The following is a 15,129-nucleotide window of genomic DNA, read 5'->3' as shown; positions in this document are numbered from 1 at the left end:
GCTAGAAAATAAAGGGTAACGTAAGTGACAGGACCCTTCCAGTCCTGCTGATGGCTTAGGTATTTAGACTGAAATGTGTGTGGGGTATGTATGTCTGTATATGTATGTCTTTGTGAATGTATGTATGTATATATGGGCATACATAGTGCCATACATTGTGCTATGCATATGGGCATAAAGAATGTCTTATAATTTGGATTTTTCTTTCTGTTTTAATGAGAAAAAAATATGACTAGTGCCAAGTTTTTCTCCTATTTTGTAGTCCTGGGTTATTTTAGATTAAATTCACAGTAGTTGCTTTGAAAGCAGGGAGTTATTTGATATTTAGACTATGTCTCAGAGATTCACCCTCCTAACTTTCTCTTCTTCATGTGTCTGTGTTACAGGTCTCTGAGTTATGGCGCCATAGGAGTCATTGTTGGCCATGAGTTTACCCATGGATTTGATAATAATGGCAAGTAATGTTTTGTCTTGTGAAACGTTCTCTTTTTTAGAATAGTGTTGAAGGCACAGGTGCTGATTGAGGCCCTTTGTGATCAGTGATCAAATTCAGAGGACTCCTTGATAATCAGAGAGGAACAGACATCTCCAGAACAGATGTTGTAGGAATTACTTACAAATTCAGTTTGTGTGTGTTCTTTGTTGACAGTCTGAAGATCTCACCTGAGTGTGTGATGCTGATTTTTAGATGCTGTACATGTAGGAGATAGAGTTCCCATTGGGACTTGCTGACCCCTGTAGACTAGGTTCTTTGTTTTGTATTATTTGCTTTCTTGGCATGGACGTTGAATTAAAACAAATGCAAAAGACCATGTTATGATAAAAATGTGTAATATAGAATAAAACCCATAATTCTTTACTGGGTTAAACATTAGGAATTGGCAGCATGTAGCATGACAGCAAAGGGATTATGACTCATAAATTATCATCATCCTTTTAATTGCATAAATACATAAATGTTATCTACCTTTTCTTTTGAGGAAAAATATTCCTAATTGTGCTGGTCTGGCCTTCCAATCACCTCCTCTATTGGGGAAAAATGATCTTAACTAGAAATGAAATACTGTGAGTTCTATGTCTTTCTTGTAGCTCAAACAGCTATGTAGTACAGCGGATATGGCTCTAGGGCCAGAGTCAGGAAGACCTGAATTCAAATCCAGTCTCATACACTTATTAGTTGTGTGACCCTGGGCAAGTCACTTAACCTTTGTTTTACTCAGTTTCTTCAGTTGCAAAATGGGAATAATTATATCACCTACTTGCAGGGTTGTTGTGAGGATCAAATCAGATGATATTTCTGAAGCACTTAGAATGTTGCTCAGAACACAGTAAGTGCTTAATAAATGCTTGCTTCCTTCCTTTCTCCAAAAAGATTCAGTATTCCAAAGTTTTCTTTTTTCACAATGTAGAATTGAATAGGGAGAAAACATAGTATACTACAGTGGTTCTTTCAATAAGAACAATGAAAAATGTGTTGTGAACCCCCAGGGTAATTTAATATGCTATTTTTAATACTGCCTATTAACTCCAAAATCATTCATGGTTAGGGCACTATGAAATAATTTTTAGTATCATTTTGTATCATTTAGAAACACTAAATTGACACCCAGCTGTAGCAGGTAGAGAACTATCAGAAAGACGCTGGTTTATAGGATGTGTATAGGTAGATTGATAGGTAGAGCTTGAAGAGGCGTTTGAGACCATCCAACCCTCTTATCTCACAGATGAGTAAACTGAGGTCCAGGGTGGTTCAGTGACTGGTTCCAAGCCACACAGGTAGTGAATATCAGGGATGTCATCAGGTCTGGCACTGGGCAAATCCTGGTAGTTTGACCCGGTCAGTCATCTAATTCATCAGTGCCCCAGGATCATTGTTTAAGACTAAGCTGCAGAGTAGTTGCAGCTGCCTGTACCAGTGGGATCACAGGTCTAGACTGCCATCCAAAAAAAGGAGTGAAATATAAATAGGAATATTGTATCAATATTGTAGTTCTACTTATGATTGGCTCTAGAAACTGAGTGGGTATGAAATTTCCAGAAGGTAAGGGTAAGGGGAAAGGACACAGTCATTTAATAAGCACTTAAACTGTGCCAAGTACTGTGCTGAGTGCTTTCTAGGTGTTATCTCATTTGGTCTTCACAGCAATCCTGTGAGGCAAGTGCTATGAGGATTCCCATTTGGCGCTTCGGGAAACTGACAGCCAGCAATTAAAGTAACTTTCACGGCCATGTAACTGGCTAATAATTGTTACAGGTGGATTTGAACCCAGATCTTCCTGATTCCATGCCTAGTTCTATATCCACTGCACTTTTCAACATGCTTTTCAAGTTGGAAATTATTGTTGCTGTCTGTCCCTTGTTCTGGAAGAGGACCAATGATGTTGTGAGGGGGATATTTTGACTTGTATCTGAACCAGATTGAAGCAAGGCAGAGCTCCTCCAGAGTCATGGAAGTCTGGTGGCAGGAGAAAAATTAGTATGACTGGCTACTGTCTGGGATGCAGGGAATGATCTTGACCTTTCTAAATTAAGGTCTTTACCAGATCTCAGTTCACCCTTAGTTTACTATATAAGAAGGGTAAATATGAACATATACTTAAAAGATAATAGATTCAGAACTAGAAGGAACGTTGGAGATAATCTAGTCCAATTTCCTTATTTTATACATGAAGAAACTAAGGGCTAGAGAAATGAATGGATGTGTGTGAATTTATACAGGAAATATCACAGATTTGGAATCTGAACTAAGGTCTTTTGACTCCAGAGCCAATACTCTCTACTCCATTATACTGTGAGGGCATCACGTACCATCACGGCAAGTCAACCCACCGCCACCATCTTGACCACCCTCAGATACCAGGATCCTGAGCCCAAGAGCCTGGGGAATAGCAGTGTCCCCCAAACCACCAACCCTGATCTGTTACCAGCCCATTCCTCCTCATCATCATGGAAGGGAGAAATCATGGTGGAGAAAAGGTCCACCTTCCTGTTCATCACCAACGATAATTCTTGATCAAATGCCACCATCAGGTAGATAGGTGCAGGAGTCTTGAGAGGCACACTCCAGACCACCAATCCTATATCCAGCCCAGTCCTCACAGTTATTATGTGAGGAACGAACTGCTGTGGACAAGGGTCCAACTATTTCCACCAAATACAAAGCAACTGCCACTTATAGGGCAGGCAGGGCAAACTAGCTGAAAGACAGACTAGACTAGCAGCCTAGCTCTCTGAGAGGGAGATAGGAGGCAGCGCATGTCACATACCACCATCATATCCCCTCAGACTCTGATGGAGACAATCCAGCACCCTGAACCCAAGAACCTTGGGAGTAGAATAGTACTGCTTCCAACCCAGTGCCTGTAACTACCATCCTTTGGAAGCAATCTCCATGGAGACATAGCCTGGGAACTGCTCCTGTAGGTGCTACACCCACATCTTTTATAGACCCAGAAAAGAATGTTCTTGATACCCAAGTCCTTGGCATTGCAAAGTGGTTTGATATCAGAAGCTGATAAGATTTAATCAGTGGAAATGACATTAGAGAAGAGACCTTACTGTCTTATTTTACTTCTGCACCCTAAGGACCATGGGAGCTTTCCATCTGACTTGTGACTGAGACTTTCAATATATGTTGTGTCCCATGTTAGAAAGTGAGCTCCTCTAGAGTTGGGGCTGCTTGACTTGTCTGTTTATACCTCTGGTGCTTAGCACATATTAAATACAATTGTTCATCCACTGATTTATATGGACGTATCTATTTTTTGCTATATAACTACAATGTTGCCTATAGCTATGTATATTTCACAGAATAACAGCCAAAATATAGCCCTGTTTTCTGTGTTTAGTGTTTTTATAGCCCTTTTTGCGAAGCACTTTACGTGTATTAGCTCCTTTGGTTGTTGCTTGTTTTCAAAGGGCAGCAATGGCATCATGGGTGACATCTTGACTTGTGCATAAATTGGGATAAAGTGAGGCAGAGTTGCACAAGTCCTCAGCCTCACTCTCTTTTCCTGACTCATAAAAGTCCAGTGTCAGGATGAAAGTCAACTGGTGATGTCTTGGGACTCAGTGGATGACCCCTGGCATTTTTAATGCCTGACCAGGCTCTGAGCACTCCAATTCAGCTAGCTCAGTCTTTCAACTAGCATCTATTAAGCACCTGATATGTACCAGGCGTACTGAGGATATAAAGAAAGACAGAAGACATTCCCTGCTCTCAAGGAACTCACAGTTTAGTGGGGAAGACAACATGCAAGCAATTATATGTAAACAAAATATATACAGCATAAATTGAGGGTAGTCTCAGCAAAGTCATGAAGATTCAGTATGACCTAGAAAGGCTTCATGTAGAAGGTGAGACTTCGGCTGAGACTTGAAGTAAGCTAGGGAAGTGAGGGGGTAGAGATGAGGAGGGAGTGTTCCAGGAATGAGCCTGGCCAGTGAATATGTCAGGATACGGAGTGTCATGTGAGAACAGTAAGAAAGCCACTGTCCCTGAATAATAATGCTTCAGAACTAGAGGGGATCTTGAAAGTCATTAAGTCCTTTCACTTTAAATAAGAGGGAACTGAGGCCCAGAGACATCACATGGCTAGTGATTTGCTCAATGTCACCCACTCAGTGAGTATCTGAGGTCACATTTGAATTCAGGTCTTCTGGACTCTAAGTCTAGCACTCTAACCACTACACCATACTGTTGAGTTTCCAATTTTCATGGGATACCTAGTTTAAAATATTTAATAGATAGTGAAATGACTTGCACAATTTATATATAATAAATAGAAGAATTGGGATTGAAATCCATGTATATCTTATGAATCCAAATCTAATGACCTTCCTACTACACAAGGCTCCTTACCTGTTGTTTTTCCTCTTTCGTTTTCAAAGAGGATCAATGACATCTAGAGTATGTATCGTTTCAGCTCGGTAATGTACAAATGTGTCAGGTGGCATGGACAATGGAGTGTTAGTTTAATAGTTCAGATCTTGATTTCTCATGCTTTTTGGCAGTGACTCAAGTACACAGGCCCCAGAAGGTCACTCACAAGAGACATTGATTATTTATTGAGCCAATTTGTTGACCTAACCAAGGGCTTGGTAACAATCCCCTCACAATGGTCATTAGTCCCTCTTCTTTGTTACCTACCTCAGCCCTTTTCTGTCCCCTACCTCATCGCCTCATACCTCTCCCTGCCTTCTGAAGTAATAATCACTCAATAAAAAAAACCTCATAGAAGTAATGTGCTAATGGGGGAAGGCCCTAGATGTTTCTCAGAATTTTCCTTTATTATAACAGGTGATTCCTAAAGGCAATACTTATTATTTGGTCTCTCTATTATATAATAACTCATCTAGATTAATTAAGATGAGAAAAATGAATGAAACAGTATGGTATTAACTTATATGCACATAGTGGTACATCATAGCTATTTTCTATTTTAAACATTTTATGAAAGTAGTTTTTTACATTATTAACCTCTGGTCAATGTAAAGGATTTTAAAAACCATTTTGGTCCAAATGTCTCATTTTATATGTATGGAAATGGAAGCCCAGAGACACAGATTCACATGCCCAAATTTAGGGCTCTAGTGAGTGGAAGATTTGGAATCAGAATTCAGGTGCCCTGGATTCCTAGTCTAGGGAACTTCTCAGCTTGCATTCTTCCAAGAGCCCTGTAATCATTGAATTGTCTCTTTACATCCTGTGTTCAAATCATTATATTTTGCTTGTATGGAGAACATGACTTCTTATTAATGTTATTTAGTGTTTTTCGCTTCTCTTCCAGATTGTCTTTCATTTCTGTGTATTTGTTTTCCTAGTCAGTTATCCTCTTTCTGCTTCTTGGTGAGACTGGCCACCTTGGATCCAAGTTTTCTGTTCTGCCAATTACGTTTTCTGTGCAAGCTACAAATTCTACTTTCATAATTCTTATTTCTCTTCGAGATCATTCTAGAATGCCCCTCTCCAATTCTGTGTTCTCTTATGAAGTCACAGGGTTTTCTACCTCATTGGGTATTGCTTCATTTTCCTTTCATTTGTGAAACTTCTCCGTTGGTTTCTGAACTCTTTTACCTGATCTGGACCTGCTATTTCTATCTCCCATGCTGGTTTATCTACAAATGCTCAAGGTTTTTAATTGAGTTCTCTTCTTTCTATGTTTTTTCCCTTTATTTTCATCTAATATTCACTTTCTGTCTCCCTTCCCTTTGATACTGGTTTCTCTAGGACCTGATCACCAAAAGTCTTGGTCTTCTACTATGTTGGTCAATTAAGAGTTTGCCAATCTAGGTTTCTGTGCTAGGTAGCTTTTGTGGGGTGGGATGACAGAATGGATTGTATACTGGATACTTTCTCTCAGGATTATTGGAGCGCCAGCCAGCCACACACAGATATGTCTTGTCCCGTTTCCTCTGTTCCAATGTCCTCTGGCCAAGTTCTGATGTGACATTATCATGCTACTGTCATGCCCTGAGCAGATTTCTCCTGTTTATATTGCCATAACATGTGAAGAAAGGGAGGGAGATGTCAGGAAATAGAATTTAGTTCTGTTGCAAGTGGGTAGTTATGCATCCCTGCTGCTGGTGGCAGAGGTCATGCTAAGGAAGGACATTGGTGGTTAGAGGCTAGCTTTTTCTTGAGTTTTTATCTTCTTTGGGTTCTTGGTATTCCAAACTGTGGAGATAATTGATATTGCTTTATGTCTTGCGCAAAATTGGTATTTTGGAAAGGTTTGAGCAGTCATGAGGATTGGAGGAAATGTTCGGTACTCTGTCTTGTCGATTATGTGACTTCCAGCACACTTTTCACTGTACCAGACTACAGTGACTGTAGTCGTGGGAATGCCACTTCACGGTGCCTTTGCATGGTAAACGCTCAGTATGGGTTTGCTGATTGATTGACTCATTCAGTTTCCTTTGTGGGTATAAGAAGGATGATGTCTTCAATGTAATCCAAGAGGGAAGAAATTTGGGGGCAAGATTGTTGTGGATACTTTATTTGTGGCATCTAGCTTTACCTCAAGCACTTTGAAAGACTCTAGGCAACACAAATATTTAGAGGACACATTTATTCTTTATGTCATTAAATCTAAGCCATTAAATATCCATTTGTTTTCCATATGGAACTTGAATCTACTTCACATGCATTTAGACTTTGATTTTCTTTTTTCAAATGGGGAAAAGATGAAGAGTTTATAAGTGGAATGAACAAATATAGGATATACATTTTTCTTCCATTTAATTTTATAGAATTTGACTCTAGGTCTATATCTTACAGTGACCTCCCTTATCTAAGTAGGACAGAAGGCCCTTCAGCTCCAACTGGTTATAGGCAAGGGGTGCATAATAGAGGCTCAATGTGTCTCCCAGTTCCTGGAGACTAGAAGAAACATATTACTGTAGAACTTAACCAGAGTCTAGAGCACAGCAGAATGGCCAGCTCACTGGGGTTATTCTTTTGGATCCTGTGGAGATTTCACTCATTATTGAATCTCTGTCCTGAACAAGTTACATCAGATAAAAGCAAACTATCCAGAACTAGTTAGACTGCTTGCAGACCTAAACATAAAGAGTATGGCTGACATTTTTATAGGACTTAAAAAGTGATTAAGAGCTCGAAGGGACCTTTGTGGTCAACAAATATGAAATGATGATTCCCCTTCCTTCCTTCCTTCTTTCCTTCCTTCCTTTCTTCCTTCCTTCCTTCCTTCTTTCCTTCCTTCCTTCTATCCATTCATCACACAAAGGCTGATCCTTATAAGAGTTTCTTGAGATAGAACATTGTAATTTTGCAACTACTTTGGGACAATGATGGAGTTGAGAAAACTGATATAGGGAGATCACATATCGCTTTGTTATTATGTAGTAGAACTAAGACATGAGGCCCGGTCCTCTGCCTTCCAAATCGGTATTTTCCCTATTTTTCTTCTTGGTTTCTACCATGTTTTCCTCATTTCTGTTATGTTAAAGCTATATTCGAATCCATTTGAAGAGAGAAAAAAATAAAAATATGCGACTTCCTCTACAATCTGCCACATTTTTTCCAAACTTAAATCCAACATTGGAGAGAAATAAACTGGCTGCCTTCAGGAACTTGGCTACATGGAGTTGTTTGCTGGAGACTTCTCTCCCTAAGCACACATTTTGCAAGCAAACCGAGGGCCCTGGGCCACCATACTCCTGACCTTGCTTTGTCCCTCTCTCTGGCTATTCCCATTCTGGAATATGCCTGCCAAGGTTATGCAAACTCAGTTGGAGTTTTCTGTAAATCAGGAAAGGCTGGGGGTGGGGCAAGGGGTAGGCTAGGGATGGGTCACAGAGAACAGGGAAGAAATTAGCTTTATTATGTACAACCAAATTATCTACTGTTTTTTTTTTTTATTTAGGCAGAAAATATGATAAGAATGGAAACCTCGATCCTTGGTGGTCTACTGAGTCTGAAGAAAAATTTAAAGAGAAAACAAAATGTATGGTTAATCAGTATAGCAGCTATTATTGGAAGAAAGCTGGATTAAATGTGAGTAACAGCGTGGAGTTTCAAAACCCAGGTGACTTCTCCTATATGTAATTTTCCCCTTTTGGATGACAGTTAATCATATAATGAACCCATCGTTTATTTGATTATATTTTAGCACCTACCTCCCAGGGTTGTTGTGAGGATTAAATGAGATAGTAATTATAAAGTGCTTAGCACAGTACCTGGCACATTGTAAGTCCCATATAAATGTTAGCTATTATTGACAGTAATGGAAAGAAGACAATCCCGAAACACAGATAATTAATAGGTTTTAACATTTACTAGCAAATCATATGGTTTGGGAACTGGGCCTGTGATTCATTTAATAGAGAAATCCTTAGTGAAGAAACTCTTTCCAATACAGGTATCTTTTTTGCAACTTACTTTTTCATATACATACATACATACATACATACATACATACACATATGATTGTGTGTGTGTATTTACAGAGAACTATATCTTTTTAAAAATTTTCAGTTAATAAGGATTTATTTTCTCTTCTTTTTATATTTTCTTCAATTGTAGAAGAAAAAGATAATCGTTTTAAACAAATATATGTAGTCAAGCAAAACAAATTCTATTAGCCATGTGCAAAAATATAGACTAAGAAGTTGCCTAGATTATCGAGAGGTTCAGTGATTGACCCAGAATCACACAGCCAGCATGTCTGAGGCAGTGTTTGAACTCAGCTTGTTCTGGAGCCAAGAGTAGCTCTTCATTCACTATGCCAGGCTGCTTCTTTTACTAACATGGAATTTATTCAAATATCCCTCCAAACTACCAGTTTATATTTACTAATAATGCCTTATTAATTTGGATTAATTAGTGAATCAATGAATATGTCAGTAGTATAGCCCTTTAAAAAAAGAAATAATTTTTAATTTTTTCAAATATGTCTTTAACCTAGGTTAATAGTTAAGGAACATTTGAAATAAACACATTCATGGTTTATGTGCAAATGGTGCTGCTAAATTGTAAGACATTTTTGGTTTCTTAAGTAGGTTAAACATTAGCAATCTTATTTATACAATTAATTTGCTTATCAAATCCATATTGCAAAGGTCAACTGCAGGCTAGCTCTTGTGAATCCTTATGAATTCTAAATGAATGACATTCAAAACAATGGAGTTTTAGTAGATACTTTACATATCCTGAAAATCAAAATAGAGGCAGCAACTTGACCCCAGGCTCTGGAAGACTCTTCTAGACTCTGTTGTCTGATGTCTTATAGGCGTAATCATCCTTCTTAGGGCTACTTCACAGGGTTGTTGTGCAGATCCAATAAAACCCTGTGAGGACATTAAAGTGCTCAGTAAAATGTTGATGATGGTCCTAGTGCTGATAGAAATGGTAATGATGAGGGCCAACATGTTATAGTGGAAGGAGTACTGACTTTGGAGACAGGAGGCCTTAGCTCACATTTTTCCTCTCTTACTACCTCTCACTGAGAGTGGACAAGCAATGATACATTTGTATGTTAAGGTTAGAATTTGGATTAATTTGGTTCCTTTGAACTCAGATGTGATCCTCACTTTTAGGAGCTTTGCCTGAGGCTTCAGTTTCCTCCTGTACAATGAGAGGCTTGGACAAAATGGTCTTTCTAGTTCTAAATCTATGATGTTATGATTATGGAAACCCCAATTTATTGTAAAAAAGAGGAACATAATTGACAGGTAGAGATGGGTTTTTATTTTTTTCTAAGTGGTTCCCTGATGTATCCCAACTATGTGACAATAAGTCTGGAAAAAATAAGTTTACTTTTCATTACACCTTCTTGCTCTATCTTCCCTCTGGGAAATATGTTCATGGGAAAGTAGGAGGTAAATGAGAAAATAAGAAGCTTAAAAAAAATCTGCAGACTGGTTGATGTACAGGTAAACAATATAAAAGTGATTGTGGAGTTGTCAATCACAACTCAGAAACAGGATGACAGAGTGGTCAACTATTCACCAAACTTGTTTCACCCTGAGCAGAATATCAAAGCTAATAATTTCTATCAGTGACATGTTTCTTTGCTATCTTTCTACCTTGTATTCCCTTTCCCACACAGCTAACAATCTTAGAGACGCTATTTGGACTGGTGAAGTTGTAGCATAATGTTATATACTGAAAATGTCATGGGGATGGGGACAGACAGGTATGGACAGACATATATAGATAGAATACCAGGCCTGGACAGCAGAAGACCTGATTTCAAATCTGATCACAAACACTAGTTTTGTGACCCTGGGCAAGTCACTTAACCCTGTTTGACTCAGTTTCCTCATCTGTAAAATGAACTGGAGAAGGAAATGGCAAACCACTCCAGTGTCTTTGCCAGGAAAACCCCAAAAGGGTGATCAAGAGTCAGACACAACTGAAAACAACAACAGGGACAATCATCTATAATTTACTTGACAGTATGAAAATGCTTTCATAAGAATTCAGTTGCTGTTCTCAAAGAGACACATTTAATTTTTGGTCAGTGGTTGCATTTATTTGAACCCATGGTGTTATTAGGAAATAGCAAGATAAAGTCTAAGACAGGAGCTTTTATGTTGATAATGTAAAACTATTTACCATCCCCAACTTTTCACATTATAAAATTTCATCTTGTGTTGTAAATTGAAATTTATCCTATTTTCAGAAGATTCTCAGCAAAGTTGAGAGTGGGTGCTAATATTGGAGCTACAGATTCAGAATCCAGAAAAAATTCTAAGATGCTGGAATGATGAATTGAATCCAACTGGATGAGCTTTAGTGGAAATACATGTAAATTCTTGCACTTAGATTAAAAAAAGATCACCTGCTACAGAAGTAAATGGTGGGGTCACAGTTATATAGCTAAATTGCAGTTCATATGAAAAAAGACTTGTAAACTCATGTTGTATGGCAGGACTAACATACACACAAATACATACACATACACACATGCAAAGCTCACATGATTTTAGCCACATTAAGTGGTATGGTGTCCAGAATGAACAGGAAAGTCTGACAATATCCTGTCTTCATCAGACCTTATCTGGTTTTTATTTTCAGTCATTCTGGATACCTTGATAAAGGATGACTCATCTCAAGAATGACAAATAGGATGGTTTGGATTCTGGAAACCATGCTAGAAAAGGATCTAGAAATATTGAGACTAGAGAAGAAAATATTTAAGGGGCGCATAATTATTGTCTTCTAATGTTGGAACAGCTCTCTCATGGAGAACAGATTGTACCTGTTCTGCTTGACAGAGGGCATAAGTAGGAGCACTGACTGGAAATTATGAAGGTGGTGCAGTGGATAGACCCTTGAGCCTAGAGTTAGAAAGATCTGTGTTCAAACGTGACCTCAGAAACTTACTGGCTGTGTGACTCTGGGCTGAAGTTCCTTAACCTCTATTTGCTTCTTTCTTCAACTGTAAAATGGCAACGCTAACGTTGTTGTGAGATAATAACAATAACACTAACAACAACATTAGTGAGATAATACTCGTCATGCACTTAGCACAGTGCCTGACACATAGCAGGCACTTAATAATGTTTATTTCTTTCCTTATAGGAAGACAAAATTTTACTCAATATAGGAAAAGGACTGTTATACAATCAGAGCAGTAAAAAACAAAAATTACTGCCTATTCCAATAGTGAGTTTTCCATGACTGGAAGGTTTTCAGGTCTAGGCATGATACTACTTACTGAAATTTTGTTGAGAATGTACCAGATAATCTCCAGGGTTACCTTTAACTTAGAAGTCAAGTGAGTTCAAAAGGTATTTGTTCCTGGCAGGGACAAATTGAGAGAGGGTTGAAGTTGGACCTGACAATAGTTTAGAAAAAAACAAGAAAGATCAATCTATGGAGAGATATAAAGTTATTTCTTTTTTCCCTTCATTTAGTGTTCAACATATATGGAGCACTAATGGTATGTGTAGAGGCAATGTAATGTAGTAGAAAGACTAACTTTAGAGAGGGCATGAGTTCTAATTCTGGCTCTGTGACCTTGAGCAAATCTCTTCCTTTCTTTGACTTCAGTTTCCCTAATTTGTAAAATGAAGGTATTAGACTTGATGGATATTTTCCCTCCCTCCTTCTCCCCTCCCACTAAACCTTAGTCAATAGCCACAGGTTATACTTCACCTGAAGAGTCATTATGTAGATGGATGCTTTTGGTCCCAGAGGGGAGAGAATGAAAGTATTTATGGCTGACATAGCACAAATCCATCCCTGCAATGGGAGAGCTAACTCAAATGATAGAGATCTTCATTTTTGCATAAGGAGGATAGAATTTAGATTCATTTGATTACATTAAAATCTAGCATTTGGGTTTCAGTTTCAGAAGCCTAGCCTTAGAGTGTCTTTGACTTGGAAAACATGCAAAATATTTTGATCTAGGCTAATTTAATGTTCTGATAAACAAGTTTTTATGATGATAACTAGGAAGAAAATTCTACTGGTATTAAAAGGGGAGCTAGGTACACACGGGATTGATTCAACAAGTGTTGGAAACTTCTGGTTAGCATTGTTTACAGTTTTACCCACACTTAGCACAGTGTGGCTGTGGCACATAGTACACTTAATAAATGTTTATTGAATTGAATTTATTGAACTATCTAAGAAATGTCAATAGGCAGTCACAACTTCATGAGACTTACATGAACACTAAGTTTAGTATGAGAAGTGAACATACATGTGGAACCCTAAACCAGAGCAAAGAGTTCACAATCCGTACAGAAGTTTGCATATTTATGATAGTACAACTAAGGAAGGAGGAGGAAACAGTAATCTCCTCCTAAAGAGGAGTGTCATGGGAGGAGAAAGGGGCAGTAAAGGTAGGAAAAGGACAAAGCTCCTCCCAAAGGAGAGGAGAAAGGTGATGGCAAAAGCAACGTTCTTTTCTCTTGGAAACTGCTAGACCATGAAGAGAGGGGTTCTCTACAAGGGTCCCAGCTGCACAATTTCTCAACCCAACACAGACTGACTAGCACCTGTCTTTGATGAGGACTGGAAAGGGGGATGGAATGGATGAAATTCTGAAATCCCCCAAAGACTGGGGTACCAGGGCAGGTCACCTGGAATGAATTCACGGACTCAAGCATTCTTGAGGTCAAGGTAAAGATTTATTACGCTTTTCAGTGGGCAAGAGTTCTTAGGGAAGCTGTGATTTGAATGGGGTACAGGTAAAGTTTATATAGGATATTCTATAATAAAACTTGCAGTTTTAGGCCTGAAACGTTGCTAAGTCAACTAATTGTCAGGACTGACTAAGGAATACCAGGCTGCTCTCATTAAAGTCTTGTTAGACAAGATAAATGTAAGGGAATATACATATGTCTAAGTCTAGGATACATATGATTTGTCAGTGAGTAGTAAACATCGTTATGACCCAATACACCCCCAGTTCAGCCAGTACACAGCTGGTTCAAACTAATAAGTTCTATAAGGTACACCTAACTATTATAGCAGGAAAGGAGGTGATGGTTGTTGCTGGGGCAGGCTGTCCTTGGGCTGGGGAGAAACTGACTGGGATAGTATTTTAAGGTTAGTGAGAAATGTGATTTTAAAAAGAAATGTGATGTTAGGATTGGGGTCCAAGCACATGCACCCAAGCACCCTATCATCTTGACTTCCAGTGACATACATGGAGTCCAACTTGGGGTGCAACAGCAAATTATGTCAGCTAGGGGAGGGGTGTTCATCCTTGACACATTCAGGACCTCCTGCACACTCTGGATCCAGTGTTTCTGAAAAGTATGGCAATTGAAGAAGACAGATTAAGTTGGATTCAAGGCAACAGAATTAATCAAATAGATAATTGAGAGGTTCTGTGGAATAGTGGGTAGAACTACCCATGTTAGTGGGAAGTGGAGTCAGGATGATGTGGCTTCCAATTCTGCCCCAGCCTCTGTGACTATATTATAATTTTCATTATGACTGGGAGCAAGTCAACTAACCTCTCTGAGCCTCAGTTTCTCATCTGTAAAATGGGGATAATAACAGCACCTACCTCGCAGGATTATTGTTAGGATTAAATGAGGTAATAGATGCAAGACCTTAAAACACCATATTAATGTGAGTTATGTTGGAAGGGTTCTAGTGAATTCCCTCATTTTACATGTGAGGAACCTGATAGAGAGGTGATAGGATTTCACCCAACTTACAGAGTTAATAAGTAGTAGATCTGGGACTTCAATTCTGAGGCTTTCTGGCTTCCTGAGTTGTTTTCACATTGCCAAGCTGCTTCTTCCTTTAAATTCTGGAAGAAAAATTAATGGTGGTGAAAGGTTGGTAACCTCTGCAAGCTGTCATCTCTGTATGCTTTGTTAATTTGGGGAGAACAATGCATGCCTGCATTCAGAATGCCATTTGGATGATCAGCTGTAATTAGAAAATCATCAGTTTTATTGATATTCTCTTCTCTCTATAGTCTGAGCCACTTGATATTTTGTTACATTTTATTTTAGCCTATTTTATCCTACAAAATTGGCATGAAGGAGGGATTGAGTTGGAGGGAAACAAGGCAGTAGCATAAGAAGACATAAATTATTACAGCAAAGAGTATATTTCAAGGCTTAGTTTGCAATCACAAAATATATGATGACTTACTTTGATTTATTAGACAGAATTTTCCCTTTAAAACATGC

General features: G+C 38.6%; 1 protein-coding gene across 2 annotated transcripts in view; it reads left to right on the top strand.

The window, feature by feature from the left end:
• Positions 1–15,129, top strand: part of PHEX (phosphate regulating endopeptidase X-linked) — a 276,100-nt gene that overhangs the window by 242,746 nt on the left and 18,225 nt on the right. For both annotated transcript variants that reach the window (XM_072615274.1, XM_072615275.1), the window contains 2 exons: positions 387–458; positions 8,392–8,518. In XM_072615274.1, coding sequence (XP_072471375.1) covers positions 387–458; positions 8,392–8,518 — 199 coding nt within the window. The remainder of the gene's footprint in view (positions 1–386; positions 459–8,391; positions 8,519–15,129) is intronic.

The sequence above is a fragment of the Notamacropus eugenii genome, chromosome 5 (genome assembly GCF_028372415.1).
Source record: "Notamacropus eugenii isolate mMacEug1 chromosome 5, mMacEug1.pri_v2, whole genome shotgun sequence".
Classification (NCBI taxonomy): Eukaryota; Metazoa; Chordata; class Mammalia; order Diprotodontia; family Macropodidae; genus Notamacropus; species Notamacropus eugenii.
The sequence above is the reverse complement of the archived record's forward strand: the minus strand, read 5'-3'. Positions and strand labels throughout refer to the sequence as shown.